This window comes from Culex pipiens, chromosome 1, assembly GCF_016801865.2.
Source record: "Culex pipiens pallens isolate TS chromosome 1, TS_CPP_V2, whole genome shotgun sequence".
Lineage (NCBI taxonomy): Eukaryota > Metazoa > Arthropoda > Insecta > Diptera > Culicidae > Culex > Culex pipiens.
The window spans coordinates 1,557,673-1,582,690 of record NC_068937.1 but is presented as its reverse complement, the minus strand read 5'-3'; the positions used below and the strand labels follow the sequence as shown (position 1 = coordinate 1,582,690).

Here is a 25,018-nt window from a genome sequence, read left to right as displayed (position 1 = left end):
TTAGACATTTTTAGAGAAATTGTCATTTGATTTTTGGAGAGTTATAAAAAAACTTCAATTAATTTTTATTTTGGAAAAAATAAAACGCAAAAAGATAAACAAAAAATAAATGAGAAAACAATTTTTTGTTTGCAAAATAACTAAAACCTTACAAGTAATTAAACGTAATTACTTGTAGAGCTGACATTATCTCGATGTAGAGCAAACTAAAACCTTATCTTTCTAAAATTCTTGAATTCAAAAAAATCTGAAATCCAGAAAATTTAAAAATTTTAATGGTCTAAAATTCTATAATACTAAAATACTTATGTGTGTGTGTGTGTGCAACCAACCAAACGGGACCACGCGGTCGCTTCTTACAAATTGAGTTGTTTCCATGTATTTTTTAGATCTACATTCTATACATGCAAATAACTCGCATAGGCGTTTGGAAGGTGTTAGCTCTGCCGAGCTTCGGTGACCCATTTCTACGCTGGCTAGCCGAGCGCGAGGTCCCTCAGCTTTTATCGACAAGCCCCGCCCTGAAGAACGTTTGCACCAATCGGGTTCAAACGTTATTTAGAACTTCCGAACCCTTGTCAAATGGACAAGGACCCAGCGCGTATATAGTTTGATAGTAACAGTATTCCTAATTCCAGACGTTGCTCACCAAGCCGTGATGGCCTAGTGGTTAGCATTTTTGCTTACCAATCCAAAGGACGGGGGATCGAACCCCGACTCGGGCGACTTTGATTTTTCGTTCATGTTCAGAGTTTCAAGATTAATATTTCCTATACTTTCTCGTTGGGAGCAGATGGGAATCGAACCCAGGACCATTCGCTTAGAAAGCGAACACCGTAACCAGTCAGCCACGGCCGCTCCCTCTATAATACTAAAATACTTATTGTCTAAAATTCCAAAATTGTGAAATTCTAAGATTATAAAATTCAAAAAAAAATCAAATTCTATGATTCTAAGACTGTAAAATTTTATGATTCTCAAATCTAGAATATCTTAAATCTAAAATTTTAATATTGTTAGGTTTTACAATTCTAAAATTTATATATTTTTTTCATTTTTAATTCTAAAGCTTAAATTAAACAATTGACAATTTCAAATCGGGATTTTTAACAGTTTTATATTTTATCTCAAACTTTAAAATTTTGAACATGTAAACTTGTAAAATTCTAAAATGCTGAATCCTAAAATTCTAAAGTTCTAAAATTCAAAATTCTTAAACCATAAAATTTCAAAATTGTAAAATCTCGAAATTCTAAGATATAAATTTTCTAAAATTTTAAAAATTCTGAAATTTGATTTTTGTCAAATTTTAAAAATTCTAAAATCTGAATTTTTTTAAATTTTAAAATTTTATTTTTTTTTTCAAATCTAGTATTATAAAATTTTAAATTCTATTATTTTTAGATTGAAACACTAAAAATTCAAAATTTAAAAATTTATTGATTGTTTTTGTAAAAAAATTATTGATTGTTTTTGTAAAATTGCAAAATTTTAAAATTCTTATAGTTCTTTAATCAAAATTTTCAACAGTTTTATATTTTATCTCAGACATTAAAATTGTTAGCATTTGAAACATGTAAAATGGTTAAATTCTAAATTTCTAAAATGCTAAAATTCTAAATTTTAAAAATTCCAGAATTTTAAAACTCTAAAATTTCAAAATTTATAAAACCTAAAATTTCAAAATTCTGAAATTTTAATATTCAAAATTTTTAAAAATTCAGAAATTTAAGGTTTCTACCTTTCCTTGACACAACCGGACTTGGACTGACTAAGATTATAAAATTCAAAAAAATTGAAATTCTATGATAAATTTTATAATTATCAAATCTTGAAATACTTTCTAAAATTTTAATATTATTATATTTTACAATTCTAAAATTTATATATTTTTAAATTTTAATTCTAAAGCTTAAATCAAGCAATTGAAAAAAAATTAAATTCAAAAATTTTTTAAATCAGGATTTTCAACAATTTTAAATTTTATGTCAAACTTTAAAAATTTTGAACTTGTAAAATTGTAAAATTTTAAAATGCTTTAAAATTCTAAATTTCTTGTATTAAAAAATCGAAAAATTCTAAAATTTAAAAATTCTTTAATTATAAAATTTTAAAATTCAAAAATCTCAAAGTTCTAAGATTTGAATATTCTTAAATTTGAAAAATTCTGAAATCTGAATTATCTAAAATTTTAATTTTTTTTTCAAATCTAGGATTCTAAAATTTGAACTTCTATAATTTTATTCATTTAAACACTAAAAATTTAAAATTCAAAAATGTATTGATTGTTTTTGTAGTTTTAAAAGCTGAAATTGCAAAATTTTGAAATTCTTATAGCTTTAAAATCAAAATTTTCAACAGTTTTATATTTTATCTCAGACATTAAAATTGTTAGCATTTGAAACATGTAAAATTGTGAAATTCTAAATTTCTAAAATGCCAAAATTCTAAATTTCTAATATGCAACAATTAAAAAGTCCTAGAATTTTAAAAACTCTGAAATTTTATAATTTAAAATTTCAAAATTCAGAAATTTAAATTTTCAAAATTTTGAGGAATTCAGAAATTTAAAGTTTTTACCTTTTTTTGACACAGCTTGGACAGACTTGATCCTAGCTGTCCCACCTCGCTCCGCAAAAAAAAAAAACAAAATTCTGAAATTTCAATATTTTTTTTTTAATTCAGAAATTTAAAGTTTCTTATTTTTGAAATGTAGGATTCTAAAATTCTTTATTTTTTAAATTCAAATATTAAAAAAATAAAATCTAAATTCATTTTTTTTTTGTAATTCTAAAAGCTAAAATTGTCAAATTTTAAAATTCTAAAAGCTGTAAAATCGAAAAGTTTTCAATTTTATTCAAGACATTAAAATTGTTAGCATGTAAGATTTAGAACATGTAAAATTGTGAATTTCTAAATTTTCAAAAATGCCAAAATTCGAATATTCCAAATTTTCTAATATGCAAAAAAAGTCAAAAATTCGAAATCTCCAAAAAAATATAAAAATGTGAAATTCTAAAAAAATTGAAATAGGAAATTTGAATAGTTTGAAATGGTTTGAAATGCTAAGAAAAGATGCTACGGCATTTGTTGATGGCCCTATTCAAAAATATATACGGTTTGTTTTACATAAACTACCAGAGCACCGCTTAATTTTTACTTCAAATTGAAATTTCTTGAAAACTATTGAATGATGTTTACTGCCTCCAATTCAATTTGATCAGTGATGCATAAAATCTTGTTTTTTTTTTGTTAAAAATACTTTACTCATTGGCTCATCTAACCTTATTCTTATAAGGTCTATTCGCTAGATTCAATGGTGAATGCGGCCTGGCCAAGCCCACTGTGCAAAGTTAACCGCAGAGATGATTCGTTGATTATTAAAAAATAAAGTTTGCTTATAAATTTATATTATTCTAAAAAATCGTAGAATATTTAAAATGGAATTTTCACAATATTCAAAACAAACAGGCACAGGATGCCATGGAATAAGTTGCCTTTATTGAAATTTAATAGTTTCCTGTACTTATTGCAAAGGAGTGCATCCAATTTGTCCTAGCCACAGCCTACTTTGCTGATCGATTATTTATTTTGTTTTGTTCGCTCTACCAAAGTGTCGACGATTTTAAAATGGTGAAACGGGAAGAAAGTTTAAATATACGGTGCAATCGCGCATCAACTGTTTGTCTCAATACCTCAAGTTATATTTATGTACAAACAAGGAAAACCGGCCCCGGAAATAAAGTTCGCATAATAAAATTAGTTCCACCGCCGTCAGGCGTCCATCTTGGAGCGCGTCGCCTGCGGCAGCAGCTTCGGCCAGTCGACAAACTCGACGCCGTATTTCAGGATGCCGGCCCCGGTCACGCCCACCATCGAGCCCCAGAACAGGATGAACAGCAGGTGTTCCGTGTTGTACTTTTCCTGGGGGTAGACAACGGACGCGAAGAACATTGCGAACGCGAAGAGCAGGACCACGGGGAACGTTCCGTACTTCCAGCCCTTTTGGATGACGAGGGGGCACGGAAGGGTGAGACCTTCGCCGTCCTGGACGGTGTAACTTCCGAGGAAGAGGTCGATCGCGTCCTGCCGGAATCCGTCGTTGAAGTTGTTCTTGTAGTATCGGGTCAGGGAGTTGGCGCCGTCCTGGAGGAGGCCCATTTTGGTGCGTTTGCCGGTGCGGGTGAAGTCGGTCTTCAGCGCACCGGTTCCGGAGTACTGGGTTGAGACGAGGTCGGCATTGTCGGCCCAAACGCCCTTGAAGAGCCACTCGAAGGCGGACGAGGGGTCGATCTTTTGGCCGCTGGTCAGGACGCCGAGGCGCATCAACGCCTGCTCGAGACTGCGCTTGGCCAGCATGCTTTGGACGACGTTGGTCCGGTCCAGGCAATCGATACAGTTGGTCCGGAAGACGCCGTCTTGGGACGAGAGCAGGACTCCGTCCCGGCGCAGATGAAACACACCGAACTCGTCCTGCTCGTGGGCGAGTCGAGCGATCAGGTTGTGCAGCTTGTCGTAGCGCATCTTCCGGCACTCGGCGTGGAAGTCGTACGACTCGTACCGGACGTTCGGATTGGCCAGCGTCGAAATGGTCGTCGCGAACGCCTTCTCCAGCACGTCTTCCGCGCCACGATGGTCAATCAAGTTGACCAGCACCTGCCGGCCGTAGTGGATAAGCTGCGAGTCCAAATGCTTCGAGCAAGCGATCAAATGGTCCCGACCCGGAACCAACTCCGGCGGCGGCTTGTACTTGAGGTTCGGCGTTTGGCGCCAAAACAGCGGAATGCTTCCACGCGTCTGCACGAACGAAACTTTATCCCCGCGCACGTCGATAATCTGCTCCGTCTCGACGTAATTCGCCACGTTCCCCGTCTGGTCAATTCCACGGCAAAACAACCTCGTCCCAGCCCGATGAACCGACCTCCTCGTCATGATGATCCACTGGAAGGCGTGCCCATTGACCATGGCATCGTTGATCGACACGAACCCAAGAATGATTGGCAAACAGTACTGCCTTACTTCCGGCCGGTGAAACTGCTTCAGCATGAACCCATTCCACACGAACCGCGAATCCGCCCGCTCGTACAACCCCGTCTGCATGAAATCCGGCGGCATCGAGTGCAGCCGCTGGAGCGTGTGTGTCACGTCGTACGTGTAGGAAAAGTAGTAATACGGCGTGTCCAGCACCTGCCGGATCATGGCCAAATACACCCCATTCTGCACCTTCTGGGTCTCGCTCAAGTGCGTCAACGACGGCACGTACGGAATGATGTCGAAGCCGGCCAGCCGCCAAATGGCCTGCGAATTAACGATCCCCACAAAGATCCGGTGCGTCACGACGACCAGGTGGAACCCGCTGATCAGCTTGATCGCGCCCAGCACGCCGCAAACCTTCCGGATCGGAACGCCGTGCGGCAGCTGGTTCGTCTTCACCTGCACCGACGCCTCCCGGCTGACCCGGTCGATGATCAGCACCTCGCTCTTCCCGTTCGGTTCTATGAAGAACTTGTTGGCAGTGATGTAGCTGAAATTTAGAACACACAAAAACATGAAAGAAAAATCTTCTCCGCAAAAAAAGTGGCCGAAACTTACAAGTTCATGTCATCGTGAATTTCCCACGAAGCCATTTTCGCTGGTGGCGACTAAACTGGGGTTACAAACAGACAAAAATCACACCTTTTCACCACTTTTGAGCAGCGTAATTTTAAAAGAATCGTTTTTCGTCTTGAAATTTGCAGTTTTCACTCCGCGGCTGCTGCTGCACTATCATCAGGCCATGAAAAATCGATGACGTGATTGGAGAGTGACAGCGATCGAAATCTGACAGAAAACATGCGCGTAAACAAAAAGAAACTCTCGGCGCGAAGAAGAAGAAAGTGGAGAGCAACAAAACGATAAGTGCAGGGGTGGGATGGTTGCGTAGAGTGTTGGAAAAGAGTAAATTTTACTCATTATTTCAGTTCGCGAGGTTCGAGGATTTATGGTGAAAAAATTACTTGTTCAGCATTTTTTTCTTTGATATTTTTGCAAGGGTGTTTAAACCAGCCCTCTGTCACGACGGCCATGTTTATGAAACCTAATTCGACGCGAACATGAAGACAACAAAGAAGATGAAGAACGCATTTGATGTCAAAATTTGAAAATAAACAAACCGCCTGGTAAAAAAGGCATAATTTCATAATGTTGAAATCCAGACTTTTTTTTGAAAAGGACCTATAAGCTATTGTCTTTCATATGTTTATAGGACCTAATCAAAAAAAACTCTAGAAATGATTTCCATGAAAAAAGGTGCAGTGGTAATGTAACAGGCATAACCAATATGACGAAGAACGAATAAAGAAACATTTAGCTGAATTCTTGATTTTTTAACATTATGTGAGGAAGGCTAGGTGGTATTTAGAGAAGGCATCACCTTGAGGCGCTTGCTTTTTTTATAGGGAAGCGGGAAGGCCAGTTCCTGAAACGCCACCTGGTGGCGCTTTCGAGAGGAGCTAAGCTAGTTCCTGAAGACGCCACCTGGTGGTGGTAGACCACCAACTGAAGCCAGCCTTCAAATTTCCCGTGGTTTTTTAGGGAAGCGAGAAGGCTTGCGAGAGGAGCTGAGCTCCTCTCGCTTCGGTGGTAGACCACCGACTGAAGCCAGCCTTCAAATTTCCCGTGGTTTTGTAGGGAAGCGAGAAGGCTGGCGCTCGCGAGAAGAGCTGAGCTTCTCTCGCTTCGGTGGTAGACCACCGACTAAACTAATGCTGTGGAGGGAGTGGCGTTTATATTTATATCAAAACCGTCGGCCGCGCTGCTTCTGTGATTTTCCCCTCTGCTTGGGGAAGGCGTTTCATTTTTCGGTTTCATTTCGCTTCGCGAAATTTTGGATTGCTACCCTGTATAGAGCCCTAAGACGAAGTTCTTCGTCAAAAATAACGACACGGGACACGGGACGGATTTCCAAACGCAAGTTCCCAAAGGACTCTATCTGCCAGAGACTATGGATAAATGCCCCGCGAAGTGGCGATGAAGACGGTTTTGCAAGTTCAAAGTTCAGATTTGTTCGGACCACTTCGCGATGAACTTCTTGTGAGTCCACGAAAGGTCGGATTCTACACAAGCACGCGATTCCTTCGATTCCCTGTGCGAGTCGACAGCAGGAGTGGGACAGTCCTCGGAGAAGGTTATCGAAGGATGCTCGGAAAGACCAGCTCCGCCACAATCACCGGAATCACGGATGTTTCTGCACTTGGTTGGTTACTCCTTGCCGGAGATTGCAGCGAGTTGTTCGGAAGAATCAACAGCGGGACTTGGCCAGTCCCCGGTCCAGTACTATCCGGCAAATCTTCCCGGTCAATCGGAAGCAACAGTTCTTTTTTCGTAACAGATTTGCACACACAAAAAGTGATGTTTCTTGAAGATTTGGTGTAAACAAACAGACAACACCAATACTGCTACACTCACAGAGCCCATGCAGTAGTATTAGTGAAGAGCTCACGATAAACAACGTGGGCTCTTCACTAATACTACCACGTGGGCTCTTCAAGGTTTTGGTGACTGTCAAACGTTCTAGCCATTAACAGTGATCCCAGGGGGTTATTATTCTTGATATTTTTATTCCCTTCCCTAAAGTGTCCACGTGATTCATGACAAACAACTTTTACGATAGAAAGAAAGCAGATTTTTTTTGCAAACAAAACATCTTCTGTGGCACACCATGATTTGAATGTTTTGGTAAATTGGGTACTAAAGCCCTATGCCAATTTTTATGTACAACGGTAAAAACCACGATTAAAAACCATTTCTGATCACTTTTTTTCATTTTAATGCAAAAAAATATTGACAGTTTTTCGATGGATCAACTATGGTCCCCTTGGAACGAGCTGTCAAGTAGGAGCTTTTCTTTCAAGAAGGACCGCGAGGTAAATTTATCAAAATTGATTTAAAAATCCATTTTAAAGGGGGTATGGTTTCCAGTGTGCAAATATTTTGTGTGCAGTTATGATTTGCACAGGGGGAGAATTTGGTGCAAAGTGTGCAATAGAATGTCTTATTTTTACTTTTGCACTTCTCAAAACTTTGGATACGGAGATATGAAGGAACGCAAAACTCCAAATAAAAAACGTTACTTAATCCACCTAGGTGAATGGGGGCTTCCTCTTCTCGGTTCATACACAAATAAATGTATTGAGAATGTACATGTATATATAGAGGCGATTCGTTGATTGAGTTCTAAAATTCAACTAAATTGGTAATATTATTGTTCACAATGATAAAGCTTAATTTTCTGGGTACAATGACCCTTTGTACGACCGCAAAGGATTTAAAATGGATTTTTAAAACAATTTAAAATAATAACTTTGCGATCCTTTTTGACTGAAAGCAGAATACTTAGTATATAGTCTAGAGACTTACTAAATCGAATGCTATTCAATCCGAGTAGAAGTAAAATACGCCCATGTTCGTCGACGAAAATCCATGTAAGCAATGCACGCGAGTTTTTACACCGTGACGGCATAGGGGGATGGCGTCACTATTTTTAGACCACGTTTTCCACTTTTTCTTATCGAAACCGACTACTTTATCGACTTCATTTTGCTGGGCGAGATAGGACGCCGTCTATTTTTAGACGATGACTCAGCACTTTTGCACTTAAAAAAACCAGATGGCAGCACGATGTAACGCCACGTCCCTATGCAGTGCTCAAACGAGTCAAAATTTCCGTAAACTCTCTCCTTCTCACGCCTTGCATTCCGCTCTCACCTTCTACAGCTAAAGCGAAAATTTAAGAAAGGGTAAAAAGTGTATCGCTAACGGAGTCGATCGATGGCTCATGGATAGGTATCTAAGAACACATTACATATTGTCATTTCCCGAAATGACTTGACTTGTCTTGGCTTGGCGAAGACGTTTTTGAGGCTATTCTGGTCCTGATTTAGGGACGACAGAATCTTAGCGTGCTGGACGCGATTCACAAAGGGAATTTTATTTCCTAAAATGACATTCGAAGCACGATGAAAAATGCTTTCGAGTGAAGTATAATAGTTCTGGGTTTTTTAGCCGGATGGGCGAACCAGCATGTGATAATGCATTGGTATCGTCAAAAATAGCAGTTTAGTGCAGATATTAGCGACTAAGCCTAATAATTCATCGAGATATGTATCTCATTGGATTGGGTTTTGAAAAAGCTTTACAAAAATGTGCAACATGCCGAAATTTTGGTTAATTTTGGCCACGTTTTAGTCGATTTGGAGGCGGCTGAATGCAAACAGTTTTCTTAAAGTGGCTGTAACTTTGGCTAATTTCAATGGATTTTTGTCCCGTTTCAGCCGTGGATGGAGGACATTCCAGACTACCTAGTTGTGCAAAAATGAAGCAATTTTGAAAATTTTTCATCGTTTTTTGTTTTTCCATTTTAGTTTTGCAAATCGTTTTTCGTAAATATCTTTTGACAGGAAAGGGCTACGGGGAAGATTTTCAATAGCGACTTATCGGAAGCTAAGAGGGATCGAATGCAACCGGAAGTGTCCAAATCCGTTCAGCCATTTCCGAGAAATCGAAGTGCAATTTTTTGGCCAATTTTCAAGTGATTTTATATGGCATTCCTCGGAGAGGAAGCCAAAACTCGGGTTCCCCCAAAATAAAATAATCTGCCGTAAACCAATTGCGACCAGTTGGTCGCGTTCTTGTTGCACTCTTCTCAACAAGTCGAGTCGGCGTAGTGAGCTAGGGCGCGCCCTAGAATTTTATTTTTGGCCGTGGGTTCGAATCTCGTTCTCTCCCGCTCGCTCTCTGAGCTGATTTGTTTTTTTTTTTTTTCTCTCTGCGCGTTGTCGAGCAATCTTCCGGCCGGAAGGTGCTCGACTTGGTTTTTCGAGCAATCTTCCGGCCGCTCGACTTTTGGGGCCATGCTGGACCTGATTTGAGGTCGGCGGAATCTTTGCATGCTGGACGCGATTCACAAAGGGAATTTTATTTCCTAAAATGACATTCGAAGCACGATGAAAAATGCTTTCGAGTGAAGTATAATAGTTCTGGCGACGACGTCGTCGGTTCTGGGTTTTTTAGCCGGATGGGCGAACCAGCATGTGATAATGCATTGGTATCGTCAAAAATAGCAGTTTAGTGCAGATATTAGCGACTAAGCCTAATAATTCGTCGAGATATGTATCTCATTGGATTGGGTTTTGAAAAAGCTTTACAAAAATGTGCAACATGCCGAAATTTTGGTTAATTTTGGCCACGTTTTAGTCGATTTGGAGGCGGCTGAATGCAAACAGTTTTCTTAAAGTGGCTGTAACTTTGGCTAATTTCAATGGATTTTTGTCCCGTTTCAGCCGTGGATGGAGGACATTCCAGACTACCTAGTTGTGCAAAAATGAAGCAATTTTGAAAATTTTTCATCGTTTTTTGTTTTTCCATTTTAGTTTTGCAAATCGTTTTTCGTAAATATCTTTTGACAGGAAAGGGCTACGGGGAAGATTTTCAATAGCGACTTATCGGAAGCTAAGAGGGATCGAATGCAACCGGAAGTGTCCAAATCCGTTCAGCCATTTCCGAGAAATCGAAGTGCAATTTTTTGGCCAATTTTCAAGTGATTTTATATGGCATTCCTCGGAGAGGAAGCCAAAAACGCTTGGATTTGCTTTATTTGAATATGACTTAAAATTACGAACGTATCAATATTTTTGAAAATCCTTGAATTCCTTATTATTCTAAACTAACAATGCACAATCTTAATACTTAAAGGACGGTTTTTTTTGTTGCTCAAAATGAACTAAACTAGAGGGAAAGTCCAACAATTATCATTAACTTGTCTAACACAAAATTTTAAAAATCAAAACCTTAAAAAATATTTAAATGACGTATACTGCCGTTCCACGCATAATTGTCCCATGTCAGTTTTGGACGATTTTGACTTTATGTCATTTTTAAGTTTAGTTTGATGTGTACTTTAAGAAAAACACATAAAATCTGGTACTTTGTTCGGAAACTCATTGAAAACAACACCAAGTCTGTTTGTCCCATCGTTGAACTTCTACGCATAATTGTCCCACCAAGTATTTTCTTACACGGAATCATAAGTTTAACTAAGTATTATGCCTTGTTCACCTGTTGTATAGCAAGAGGATCACAAATAAGGGTGATAAACTGCTAACTGGGGCGATTAGAGACACATAGGGCGAATAGGAACCCACGGGACAATTATGCGTAGAAACACAGAAATCGGTCGAAAAATTTCAATCGCGTTTTTCTCAGTTGCACTTTTTTGAACATGGGACAATTATGCGTAGAACGGCAGTATAGGAATCCCGACATTTCGATATAGAAGTTGACTTTATAGCTGTCGGCCACCATTGCTAGTACCAACCACTAGTGTCTTCCTTTTTATCTACAAGGACTTCGCCGCCCTGGGCTCCTAAGTGTATGAAAGTATGGCACGGAGCGACGGCGCCGAATACCCATATTTACACAAAGAATTTTAGAGCGCCCGCCGCGGGATTCGATCCGGCGACCTCTGGATTGTGAGTCCAGTGCGCGGTCCGATTGATCCACACGGGCGATATCTATCTTATATATATATAAAATTTCGACGGTTTTGTTCGAACGCGAATCAGTTCAATACGGAGCGTCAGATCGAGGTGCTCTTTGTTGCGTTGGGTTCGTATAAGCCCAAGGAAGGTTTATACGCTAATTAATTGACACTTTGCCCACTCTGGAACCGATTCCGGAGCTTCGGCAAATTGTATAGAAAAGTTACGTAAAATCATGTTTTGATCACAGGAGGCTGAATAAGCAAAAAAACAAAAAACGTCAACAAACAAAAAAAGGCAGAACGAAGTTTGTCGGGTAAGGCTTGTTTTAAATAAAAAAAATAAAAAAACAGAAATTTATAAATTGAAAAACACAAACAAAAACAAACCAAAAATATAAAGAAACAACAAAAATTATCAGTGAAAACTTTAAAATTCAATTTAAAAATAAATAATATGAAAATTTAAAATTCTTCGTTCAAAATGTTAATAAAAATCTGGAATTCAAAGACTCTAAATTTAATAATTCCACAGTCAGGAATTAAAAATTAAAAAAATCGAATATTCTAAATTTGGAAAGCTAAGAATATTGAAATTTGAACATTTAATAATTTTACAATTGATTTTTTTTAAAGAAATTATAATTTCAAATTAAAAAAAATAATAATCATAAAATTTAAAAATTAAAAAAATTTAAAATCAAGGCATATGATATGGACCAAATATATGACTTTAAAAATGTCTGATTTTTTTGCTTTTTAGAATTAAACAAAAACTTTCAAGAATAAATAATTATGTTATTAAGAATTTATTTTTTTAAAGAATTTATGAATTTCAAAATTTAATGTTGAATGTTGAAACCAAAGATTCTTACAGTTTAAGTTCTTTTAAATATAAGAATATTTGTTTTTCGATTTTGTTCTTTTTTGGTAGTTTTTTCAATTGTTATTGAATTCTTTCATTATTGTATTTATTTTTTAAGCATTTTGATTCGTTGGATATTTTTATCTTTTTATTTTTTTTCTCGAGAACCTCAAGCGCGTGCACCGTCAAACGCGCTCAAACCGAACATATTTTCAACTTTTTTTGGGGTTCACAAAAAAATGCGCAATTTTTCATACCGAACTTTACATGTAAACATTCACTGACATAAGCAGGATAGCCTACTTCCTTAACACCTAAACTCCCAAGCTCTAGAAAAAGGGGGAATTTCCATACAAATTCCCCCTTTTTCTCGAGCTTGGGAGTTAAGAGCGAGTTTTTCATTGATGTGAAACAGGTCGTATCGAGGTGCTCCGATTTGGATGAAACTTTCAGCGTTTGTTTGTCTATGCATGAGATGAACTCATGCCAAATATGAGCCCTCTACGACAAAGGGAAGTGGGGTAAAACGGGCATTGAAGCTTGAGGTCCAAAAAACATGAAAAATCTTAAAATTGCTCGCATTTCTGTAAAACTTCATCAATTCCATTTCTCTTAGATGCATTCGAATGGTCTTTTGAAGCCCTTCAAAATGTGCTATAGACATCCAGGATTGGTTTGACTTTTTCTCATAGCTTTTGCAAATTACTGTTAAAAATGGATTTTTTTAAAACCTTAATAACTTTTGGCAACAGCCTCCAACATCCATACTCCCATAGGTCAAAAGATAGGTAATTAAATGGACTATAAGCCTACGGTGTTAACTTTTTGGCCAATCGCAGTTTTTCTCATAGTTCTACGATTTTTCTAGAACAAACATTTTACAACGTTAGTGTGGCAAATGGGCAGTATTCATGATTGCTGAGAGTCGCAGGACTCTCGCCCTTTGCTATTAGTAAGTATCCAGCAAAGCAAAGGGTATAGCATGCATTTGATACTGTCAACTCCCATCGGCTGTGTTCTCGTCGCTGTCATGTTGTAAACTGGAGCCGAGGGAGGTCCTGTTGTGAATTCTAGTTGGAGGTGGTCCGAAGATCATTGAAGAAGGTAGAATTCGCCATCACCCAAGACACGAAGGCACGAAGGATAGACCATGTCTTGGGGGGTGAAAGGATGATAGGATTTAGTGATAATACCACAATTTTAATATTTGTCTTTCTCTCTTATTTCAGACAAAATGTCTGGTCCGAGTCCAAGGTGTTGCAGAAATCTTCCACCATACAGAATGGGGTCTTCCTTCTATCATTTCCTATATTCTGAAAAAGGTGGTGCCCCGAATGTGGACATATAGTTTATCACATTTACTCCATATGGTGTGAACGTGACATGCTGTATGTTTGCTCTTGGTGCATTGGCTATTTTCAAAAACAAGCTAGATTTTTCCTATTCTTTTAAGATAAAATTTAGTAAAATCTATACATCTATTTATTTTGCTATTGCTATAACTTGTCTCTTAACCCATAAACTTTAACTACTCAATTATTCTAACTTGGAATCGCAATACATTATTGTAGAAATGTAACTGCTGAAAATAATTTGGTAAGAAATTTGGGCATAACTGTTAATATGATTAAAGGTACGTTCAAACTGTTTTATTATATATGTTAGCTATTCAAGTTTGTTTGTCTTGTCCCATATTTCACAACTTCAGTTGTTTTCTAGTAAGCTTCTCGTTACAAGTTGGTAGTTCTGAAGGTTTCTTTATTCTTTCTTTCTGTGTTAGTCTGTTATTCAATGTTCGATTTTATTTTACATTGTACTTATCCCATTTTTTCTCTCTTTTTCTCTTTCATGTACCTTGCGAGCATACGATGACCGAAAAAGTCATTGTATCAGCCAACACACGTGTATTTTTCACAAAGCCGCGAAACAGAACAAGTATTTTTATAAGTGCGTGAATAACAATCGGTCGTAGAAGCTCAAAAAATGTGAGAACAATATCGCGTCGTGGTTAAGTGATAATAAGGCGAAGAAAGTAGACGACGATTCCGCATGAAGGATATAGTGGAAATTCTGCGTTAATTGTACAATGGATGAAGGTTTGAAGTTGACACTACCAAAAGGGTATGGTAAGATGCAATAGTAATATTGCTAGGTTTGATAGTGTCAAAAGGTAAGATCAACAGTCGCTTAGCATTCGCCAGCCAAAACGGGCGCTTTTTGCGTTTCGTGCTCTGTTCGCTTAACATTGTGAGACGGTTACGACCCTAGGTCGTTGCTTATTCGTGTTCGGAACCAGCTAATAAAGCTCATCTACGATGCCAAGTTATCGACAAAATTCTCTGGTAGTCGATTTGAACGTGCTACCATCGATTCCAGACATCGAAACTATTCGAAAGTTCCTTACCAAGGATGTGGCACTTGATTTCTCCAAAGTGCGCAACCTGCAATTGAACATTTCGATGAATCAAGTGATCATCGAAATGGCCACACCGGATCAAGCTGCTGAAATTGCTGGCACCCACAGTGCTAAACACTATATCATCTACGAGAAGAAGAAGTTCTACATTCCACTTTACGTGGAAGACGATTCAACGCCGGTGAAGGTCAATGATCTGCCACCCAACATGCCTAATCATTTGATTGCTTCACAATTGCAACAATACGGCAAGGTCACGTCGATCCACGATGAGGTTTGGCGTGACTTTTTTCCTGGCATCCCAAATGGTGTCAGAGTTGTCCGGATTAAGCTCGAAAAGCCGATTCCTTCGTTTTTAAAAATCGATGGTCTTTTGGCTTACATCGTGTATCCTAACCAGAAGAAGACATGCCGCCATTGCTCCCGAAAATTGCACCCTGGACAAAAATGCACTTCTACAAAGACGAAGGTGACAACAAGCTGCACTACTCCACTAGACGTAGACCAAACAAAGATCGTGAACAACGAAGAAGCTCCAATCACCACCACATTGTACTCATCATCCAACTACACACCAATACGCGATATTGAAGCTGACCACTATAACTACAAAGAACAACGCGAGAAACAACAAATACAGCAACAATTTATCACCAGCCCAGCAAAGACAATTGCTAACAACTTGGAGGCAAACGAGTGGACTATACAAAAACCGAAACCGAAGAGGAGATTGACGAAAATAGTTTGACGTGGGACTACGTCTCAGTTGAATTCAAGTGACAAACTTTGTTAAAAATAAACACTTGGCCGAAATATGTCTAACAAAGGCCAGTTAGTTAAATAATAATAATAAAAAAAAAAAAGGTAAGATCAAGAAATAAGGATTATATGAACCTATATTGTCATAACTATTGTATTCACTGAAAATTCTATCCACTTTCTACCCCCAATGTGTCCTGCACTGGGGGTGCCTGGGGTAACTTCGAGTTGACCTGGGCCGCCCGAGGAATTATGTCGTAGGTGGTTCGTGTACTTCTCACTCACCTCTCCTCGCGGCAAGGTTTTCCGTAGGTCTACACTCGAACATGCAACATGGGACAGCATGAATCTTCAGCTGAAGCCGGACGAATGTATTCCGAAATTACAGAATTACAGAATTACAAACATTTTACAACGTTAGTTTTTGCCCTGTAGGCCTCCATAGCGGCACTTTTTAGTCTCAATTTTGACATATTCGGAATCCTCAGAAAATTTTAAATTAGATTGAGGTGTTGGAATTTTGAATTTAATTGGAAAAAATGCCATTTAGTATGAATTAAAATATTATTTATCATTTTTTCGGATTAGGAGTAAAACAAGTTTTCGCCTACTTGATACAGCATTTGACGTATCGATCATAGGGTAAATAAGATCAATTTTTTTTTCAAAAATGTTTTATTTAATTATTTTTTAAATCAAAATTACAACTCCAATACTTCTAACTTACGTGAAATTGTTCGAGGATTCCGAATATGACAAAATTGAGACCAAAAAGTGCCGTCTTCTTGGCCTACAGGGCAAAAACTAACGTTGTAAAATGTTTGTTCTAGAAAAATCGTAAAACTATGAGAAAAACTGCGATTGGCCAAAAAGTAAATACCGTAGGCTTATAGTCCATGAAATTCCCTAACTTTTGACCTATTGGAGTATGGGTGTTTGAGGCTGTTGCCAAAAGTTATTGAGGTTTTTAAAAAATCATTTTTTAACAGTAATTTGCAAAAGCTATGAGAAAAAGTCAAACCAATCCTGGATGTCTATGGCACATTTTGAAGTGCTTCAAAAGACCTTTCGAATGCATCTAAGAGAGTTGGAATTGATGAAGTTTTACGCAAATGGGAGCAACTTTAAGATTTTTTATGTTTTTTGGACCTCAAACTTCCATGCTGCTTTTACCCCACTTCCCTTTGTCGTAGAGGGCTCATATTTGGCATGAGTTCATCTCATGTATAGACAAACAAACCCTGAAAGTTTCATCCAAATTGGAGCACCTCGATACGACCTCTAGAACAAACCGAGCAGAATCTTCAAATACTGCCTCTTAAGGTGTTAAAAATCTTCATTGTCTCATTTACATTGTTATGACATATGGTTGCGGGTTGCTGTCTTGACTTAAAAAAAAGTTTTTACAAAAACATAATTACTTTGACATTTTAATTTCCTGTTTGGCAAAGTGTAGGAGAATCTTGATATTGCCATGAATGAGCAATATGATTTACAATTCTAGCAAAACAATGTAAAAGGGGAGAGTGTGTCTTGCCTACGCTAGGGGATATTTACATCTATCATGAAAGGGATACACTCTTTTTTTACAAATCCGCAACGGCCCTTTTGCATTATTTTACTAGATTTTTTTTTATAAAATCAGACTTTTGTGGGGTAAATGGAACCACGTTTTTATAATTTTTAAGTTATTTTTCCCTGTTCCTGAGGGAACACCCGTGAAGAGTATCGGGACCGGCATTTACAAAGCGAATTCAGTGACAGTTTATTAATCAACTTAATGGTAACATTCCATAGGTCCTAAGGTGTCTTGATAAGGTCCAGTTTGTGACAATACACTACCTTCAATTTACTAAGCAATTGGGTCCTAAAATGAAGCTTAGATTGCTGCTATTATTTTTTACAGCGATAAAGCTTATTTTTCTGAGTACAATGACGCCTTGTACGACCACAAACAGTTTAAAATGGATTTTTAAATCAATCTTGAAAAATTAACCTCGCGGTCTTTCTAGACAGAAAAGCTCCTACTTGACAGCTCGTTCCAAGGGGACTATAGTTGATCCATCAAAAAAATGTTGTCTTGTCAAAACAAATTTTTTGCATTTAAATGAAAAAAAGTGATAAGAAATGGTTTTTAATCGTGGTTTTTATCGTTGTACATAAAAATTTACATAGGGCTTTAGTACCCAATTGAATCCGGAAGGGAAAAGATCACCAATGGAATACCCGATTCGAGTGGTAGTTTGACAGTTCGCTCCATAAGAAATACATTGCTCACTACCAATCGCGTCGGGTACTCCATTGTGTTGGTCCGAGCCGGAATTTGAACCCCGATCTACCGCTTACGAGACGGAAGCGTTACCACTGGGCTACGTGGCTCGGTCGTTTTTTTCATGAGCTAAGAGTTAAATAGTAAAAATCGTACCAAAATTTAAAAAAAATCGCTCCTTGTAAAGTGTGTACAAAGTACACGTACGCGACTGCCGGTGGGTTAATTTATGCATCCCTTCGACCTTTCTACCTCAACGTGTGAAATAAATATCGTTTTAATTCCAAACGATAAGTTTGTCCGCGGTTTTCCCCAACCCTGCTCGAAATAAACAAATCAAACGTCAGATTACTATTTTCCGATTTTAGAAAGAACGTGAGTTTTGCGGGTTTTGCATTAAAAATCACAGAATTTGATTTATTTTCAATGTTAATTGGATTGATTAAAGTTATTTTTCAATAACATATCACTAAGGTGTTATTAAAGTAAGTATTGCAGTTTTCTTTATTGTTAAACATGGTCAAAACAGTTGAAATTCCTTCCAGCCCATCTGTTTACGCAACACCCCGTCCGCAAGCCGGTCCCCACAATGTTCCTCCGTCGATCGGCCCCCGTAGTGGTCCGCTGCTCATCCACCGGCCTCCGACAGCCACTCTCGACGGTCGCCTCCCCACAGCCCCAAAAGTTGGACGATTTTCGCACCGGCGAATCGAACCCGGTCCGCCACAACCAGTCGCACCTGTCCCGCTTTTACACGATTCCGGCGGACGTCCGCAAGCAGATCTTCGCCCACGGGGGCTTTCCCAAGACGTACGAGAAGCAGATCAAGACGTTCAACGAGGCGTGTTTGATGGTGCGGCCGGCGGCTGTGGAGCTGATTGGCCACTTGAACGCGACGGATTTCCGCCGGCCAGCGAACCGGTTCGTGCTGTACGGGGAGGATGGTGCGGGGAAGTCGATGGTGTTGGCCCATTTGCTGCATTACGGGTTCTGCCAGGAGTTTGTGCTGGTGCACGTTCCGTGGGTTCCGAACTGGATGAAGCGGGCCAAGGAGACGGCGATTTCGGGGACGCGGGAGGGATGTTTGGATTTGCCGTTGGACGGTGCGGCTTGGTTGGTGCACTTTAAGAACCAGAACGCGCCGCTGTTGGCCAAGTTGGACTTGAAGGTGAGCCGGGATTATGTTTGGAGCAAGCGCGAGACGACTCCGGCGGGGGCGCCGATGCTGGAATTGATTGATCATGGGATTAATCGAGCGAAATTTTCGTGTGATGCGATTGCGGCGTTGCTGGGTGAGCTGAAGGAACAATCGACGGCCGGTAGGGTCAAGACGATGGTCGTGATTGACGGATTTAACGCATTTTTCCACCCGCACACGAGGATTCTGACGGAGAATAAGGTCCGCGTGACGCCGGATAAGCTCACACTTACGCGACCTTTTCTGGACATTACCGGCGCCGATTGGTGCAATGGGGTGTGTATCGTGACCGTCGACCGGATGGCACTGACCGAGGACCGGATGGAATCGACGCTGCCGATGTACCAGCTGAGGCGCGAAGGCTTCGAACATTTGGATCCGTTTGTGCCCGTTCGGGTGGACAATTACTCGGAGGAGGAGTTTCACAGCGCCGTGCAGTACTACCTGAACCGGAAGTGGATCCAGATTACGAAGGACGGGTTCGACAAGGAGTTGGAGTTTTTGAGCGGGAAAAATCCGTTCAAGTTGATGCAGCTGAGTGCGAGTTTGTAATTTTAGTGGGAGAAATATAGTTTTGAAAATCGGAGTTTGTTTGTTGGCAACCTTGAGAATGCGGTCCTTGAACCCCCCTCCTGAGAGTCCTGAGGGCGCTCTATCTTTTTCATGAAGGTGCAGCACAAATCGGCAACTCGGCGAATTTGCAAAATGCTAAGTTTCTCATGGGTCCTGCTGACTCGGCGACTACACACAACCCCCGGTACCCCGTTGGTTGGTCAAGTCAAACAAAAAAGTGACGAACTGCCATTTTTACACGGCGCTCACGCACACTATCAAAATAAACGTTTGGTAGTGTGTGTGAACTCCGTGTAAAAGGGGTGTCAAACTAAAAAATGACCCCGTTCGTTTGACAATAGTTGGTGTCAAACCATCGGGGTTTGAGTGCATTATTTTTGATATGGCAGATTTCTATTATCGAGTATGCAAAGTAATAATTTGAAGCATGTATTAAATATTTCCTCAACTTTGAAATGATTTAAAAAACAATCTTTATCACATAATACCCCGACACTCCAGGCAATTTCCGCGCTGACCTAGTTCGCGATTGTCCCATAAAATACGGCACCATAGTCAACCTTTCATGCAGTCACACTGTCATTGTCACGCTGTCACCCACCACCGCACCCGCCTACTACGATACACTAGAAAACGTGACACGCGTCAACGCGCAAAACGACGCCCCCCCCCTCACGTCTGCCATCGAAGCAGGCGGCAGAAAGCTTTTCGCACACACACTCTCTAGATTGGAAGTAATGTACTCTTCCTGCCCTGCCCTGCCACTTCACTCTACCTCCAAGAAGCTTTTTTTATTCTACTTTCGTGCAGAAAATATTGACTGCTTTATTAGTGCTATTTGCGAGACTTCACCAGGGTTGAAAAAGTTTCCCGAAGTCTTTAATGCGTTTCCCTTTGGAGGGCTTTCATCAAAGCAAGCGTCCTCCTTTATCGCGTGTCGATTGAGTCGTGACGGAAGTCACATTATTATTCCGAGCAACGCTTACTATGCTTGCTTGACACTTCCGGCGTTCGTAATCTCTGGAGGAGGTGTCAAAAGAAAATTCTGATGGTCGTAAAAAACGGCACTAAAGTGATATCTATGGCCCACACCAGGATCCATCGAAGCAGGCCTCGCGAATGAGGAAACGGGACGTTGCCATGGCGACCAACTCCGGAGTATGTGGGGAAGCTTTCTTCATCACGAGCTGACAGCTGCGTCCGACTTTATGTCTGCTTTGACACGTGTCATTTAAATTAATTTAATTTGAGAAAAAAGAAAACGTTTTCCTCTCTAAGAAATCACAACCTCAAAAGTGTCAACCGCCTTCGTAGCGCTGGGAGTCTGCCAAAAATCTGTTCAATTATGGGGCACAACGAAACCATTAACGAAGCGCGGTAGCAAGTTAAAATTACATTAATTACAAATTAACCCCTTTTTGCGTTAAGTAATTTGTCGCCTTTACACCCACACCCACTTCAGGGCTAAAAAAAAACGGGAAAATTTTGCCACTGAAGGCAAAGTTCTAATTTGTTTATTGCGATTCGTGTAGATTCTTTTTACTGAGCTATTTTTGTTTTATAATAAAACAAAATGAGCTAATTATAAAAAATATCAAACACAACCAAACAAATCCGTCCAATTAGCAGCTCTTAGTAGGCGCTGCGCGTCGCAGTTTCCATGGTTTCCCCCCCTTAAAACCTTCCCGAAGAGCCCGTTTTGCTAAAACACCTGAATTCGAGCACGTGCCGCGAAAGTTTCAATCATTAGCATTTAGATGGTGTCGATTATTTAGATTAAATTATTCAATTTCGAGTGCTGAGTGTGTTCCACGCGCTCAAAATAAATCTCTCTTCCTGGGGGGAAACCACGTGGTCTCGAGAATTCGCGCGGATCAACGTAGGCGTGGCGTTGATTGCGGCCGGGTTGCTGCTCGCGCAACTGTCAGATTTTAATTAATTTTAAACATTCTTAACAACTAGACGACGGTGGTGAAATTTTGAGAAAATTTGTTACTACCAGGTCGACAAAAGTGTAACCTCCGTCGAAAGGATCACTGAACTTCAAGCCGCCGTTTGTTCAAAGATATTTGTCGAGATAGAAACAAACATATACATATTCTGAATAGACCCGGAGGAAACCCACTCCGAAAAGGGACTCTCTGACCTGGCGCCACCACTAAATAATGAAATTCCTCGACGACCCGAAATCGAAATCGATGTGACATTTATCAGATAAAATGAAATTTTTATTGTCCCCCTTTTGAGCCTTTCCGATATTGTCTATGGCCGGAATTTAGTGGTCTTTTCTGTTATCGATTCTTCGGGAGGGCAATAATAGTAAATTTGAACGCAGTTTCCTAATTCGTTATCGTTTCGAAAGTTGACAATCAAAGCAATCCTTGCCGTTCAGGCTCTTCATGATGCTCGTGGTTATTAAAACACTCATTCAAAAATTTAAAATTCAAAAATTCAAAAATTCTGAAATTCTAAAATTCTAAAATTCTAAAATTCTAAAATTCTAAAATTCTAAAATTCTAAAATTCTAAAATTTTAAAATTCTAAAATTCTAAAATTCTAAAATTCTAAAATTCTAAAATTCTAAAATTCTAAAATTCTAAAATTCTAAAATTCTAAAATTCTAAAATTCTAAAATTCTAAAATTCTAAAATTCTAAAATTCTAAAATTCTAAAATTCTAAAATTCTAAAATTCTAAAATTCTAAAATTCTAAAATTCTAAAATTCTAAAATTCTAAAATTCTAAAATTCTAAAATTCTAAAATTCTAAAATTCTAAAATTCTAAAATTCTAAAATTCTAAAATTCTAAAATTCTAAAATTCTAAAATTCTAAAATTCTAAAATTCTAAAATTCTAAAATTCTAAAATTCTAAAATTCTAAAATTCTAAAATTCTAAAATTCTAAAATTCTAAAATTCTAAAATTCTAAAATTCTAAAATTCTAAAATTCTAAAATTCTAAAATTCTAAAATTCTAAAATTCTAAAATTCTAAAATTCTAAAATTCTAAAATTCTAAAATTCTAAAATTCTAAAATTCTAAAATTCTAAAATTCTAAAATTCTAAAATTCTAAAATTCTAAAATTCTAAAATTCTAAAATTCTAAAATTCTAAAATTCTAAAATTCTAAAATTCTAAAATTCTAAAATTCTAAAATTCTAAAATTCTAAAATTCTAAAATTCTAAAATTCTAAAATTCTAAAATTCTAAAATTCTAAAATTCTAAAATTCTAAAATTCTAAAATTCTAAAATTCTAAAATTCTAAAATTCTAAAATTCTAAAATTCTAAAATTCTAAAATTCTAAAATTCTAAAATTCTAAAATTCTAAAATTCTAAAATTCTAAAATTCTAAAATTCTAAAATTCTAAAATTCTAAAATTCTAAAATTCTAAAATTCTAAAATTCTAAAATTCTAAAATTCTAAAATTCTAAAATTCTAAAATTCCAAAATTCTAAAATTCCAAAATTCTAAAATTCCAAAATTCCAAAATTCTAAAATTCTAAAATTCTAAAATTCTAAAATTCTAAAATTCTAAAATTCTAAAATTCTAAAATTCTAAAATTCTAAAATTCTAAAATTCTAAAATTCTAAAATTCTAAAATTCTAAAATTCTAAAATTCTAAAATTCTAAAATTCTAAAATTCTAAAATTCTAAAATTCTAAAATTCTAAAATTCTAAAATTCTAAAATTCTAAAATTCTAAAATTCTAAAATTCTAAAATTCTAAAATTCTAAAATTCTAAAATTCTAAAATTCTAAAATTCTAAAATTCTAAAATTCTAAAATTCTAAAATTCTAAAATTCTAAAATTCTAAAATTCTAAAATTCTAAAATTCTAAAATTCTAAAATTCTAAAATTCTAAAATTCTAAAATTCTAAAATTCTAAAATTCTAAAATTCTAAAATTCTAAAATTCTAAAATTCTAAAATTCTAAAATTCTAAAATTCTAAAATTCTAAAATTCTAAAATTCTAAAATTCTAAAATTCTAAAATTCTAAAATTCTAAAATTCTAAAATTCTAAAATTCTAAAATTCTAAAATTCTAAAATTCTAAAATTCTAAAATTCTAAAATTCTAAAATTCTAAAATTCTAAAATTCTAAAATTCTAAAATTCTAAAATTCTAAAATTCTAAAATTCTAAAATTCTAAAATTCTAAAATTCTAAAATTCTAAAATTCTAAAATTCTAAAATTCTAAAATTCTAAAATTCTAAAATTCTAAAATTCTAAAATTCTAAAATTCTAAAATTCTAAAATTCTAAAATTCTAAAATTCTAAAATTCTAAAATTCTAAAATTCTAAAATTCTAAAATTCTAAAATTCTAAAATTCTAAAATTCTAAAATTCTAAAATTCTAAAATTCTAAAATTCTAAAATTCTAAAATTCTAAAATTCTAAAATTCTAAAATTCTAAAATTCTAAAATTCTAAAATTCTAAAATTCTAAAATTCTAAAATTCTAAAATTCTAAAATTCTAAAATTCTAAAATTCTAAAATTCTAAAATTCTAAAATTCTAAAATTCTAAAATTCTAAAATTCTAAAATTCTAAAATTCTAAAATTCTAAAATTCTAAAATTCTAAAATTCTAAAATTCTAAAATTCTAAAATTCTAAAATTCTAAAATTCTAAAATTCTAAAATTCTAAAATTCTAAAATTCTAAAATTCTAAAATTCTAAAATTCTAAAATTCTAAAATTCTAAAATTCTAAAATTCTAAAATTCTAAAATTCTAAAATTCTAAAATTCTAAAATTCTAAAATTCTAAAATTCTAAAATTCTAAAATTCTAAAATTCTAAAATTCTAAAATTCTAAAATTCTAAAATTCTAAAATTCTAAAATTCTAAAATTCTAAAATTCCAAAATTCCAAAATTCTAAAATTCTAAAATTCTAAAATTCTAAAATTCTAAAATTCTAAAATTCTAAAATTCTAAAATTCTAAAATTCTAAAATTCTAAAATTCTAAAATTCTAAAATTCTAAAATTCTAAAATTCTAAAATTCTAAAATTCTAAAATTCTAAAATTCTAAAATTCTAAAATTCTAAAATTCTAAAATTCTAAAATTCTAAAATTCTAAAATTCTAAAATTCTAAAATTCTAAAATTCTAAAATTCTAAAATTCTAAAATTCTAAAATTCTAAAATTCTAAAATTCTAAAATTCTAAAATTCTAAAATTCTAAAATTCTAAAATTCTAAAATTCTAAAATTCTAAAATTCTAAAATTCTAAAATTCTAAAATTCTAAAAATTCTAAAATTCTAAAATTCTAAAATTCTAAAATTCTAAAATTCTAAAATTCTAAAATTCTAAAATTCTAAAATTCTAAAATTCTAAAATTCTAAAATTCTAAAATTCTAAAATTCTAAAATTCTAAAATTCTAAAATTCTAAAATTCTAAAATTCTAAAATTCTAAAATTCT

General features: G+C 36.2%; 3 protein-coding genes across 3 annotated transcripts; 2 read left to right on the top strand and 1 right to left on the bottom strand.

Moving 5' to 3' along the window:
- Positions 1-3,479: 3,479 nt before the first annotated feature.
- On the bottom strand, positions 3,480-5,766 carry LOC120415052 (phosphatidylinositol-3-phosphatase SAC1). Its single transcript, XM_039576425.2, has 2 exons — positions 5,593-5,766; positions 3,480-5,524 (listed from the first exon to the last, which is right to left on the bottom strand). The coding sequence occupies exons 1-2, from the start codon at positions 5,625-5,627 to the stop codon at positions 3,775-3,777; spliced, it is 1,785 nt and encodes a 594-aa protein (XP_039432359.1). The 5' UTR covers positions 5,628-5,766; the 3' UTR covers positions 3,480-3,774.
- Positions 5,767-14,565: 8,799 nt separating this feature from the next.
- Positions 14,566-15,647, top strand: LOC128092578 (uncharacterized). The gene has a single exon (XM_052706738.1). It carries the CDS (start codon positions 14,696-14,698, stop codon positions 15,542-15,544), a length of 849 nt encoding a protein of 282 aa, XP_052562698.1. The 5' UTR covers positions 14,566-14,695; the 3' UTR covers positions 15,545-15,647.
- Positions 15,648-18,183: 2,536 nt separating this feature from the next.
- On the top strand, positions 18,184-19,608 carry LOC120415078 (28S ribosomal protein S29, mitochondrial). Its single transcript, XM_039576481.2, has 2 exons — positions 18,184-18,309; positions 18,370-19,608. Exon 2 carries the CDS (start codon positions 18,414-18,416, stop codon positions 19,572-19,574), a length of 1,161 nt encoding a protein of 386 aa, XP_039432415.1. The 5' UTR covers positions 18,184-18,309; positions 18,370-18,413; the 3' UTR covers positions 19,575-19,608.
- The last annotated feature ends 5,410 nt before the right edge of the window (positions 19,609-25,018 follow it).

Excerpts from the sequence above, each read along its gene's own strand:
- LOC128092578 (XM_052706738.1), top strand. The coding sequence starts at position 14,696 with ATGCCAAGTTATCGACAAAATTCTCTGGTAGTCGATTTGAACGTGCTA.
- LOC120415078 (XM_039576481.2), top strand. The coding sequence starts at position 18,414 with ATGTTCCTCCGTCGATCGGCCCCCGTAGTGGTCCGCTGCTCATCCACC.
- LOC120415052 (XM_039576425.2), bottom strand. The coding sequence starts at position 5,627 with ATGGCTTCGTGGGAAATTCACGATGACATGAACTT. Across the intron at positions 5,525-5,592 it reads ATTCACGATGACATGAACTT|CTACATCACTGCCAACAAGT; the intron begins GTAAGTTTCGGC and ends TCTAAATTTCAG.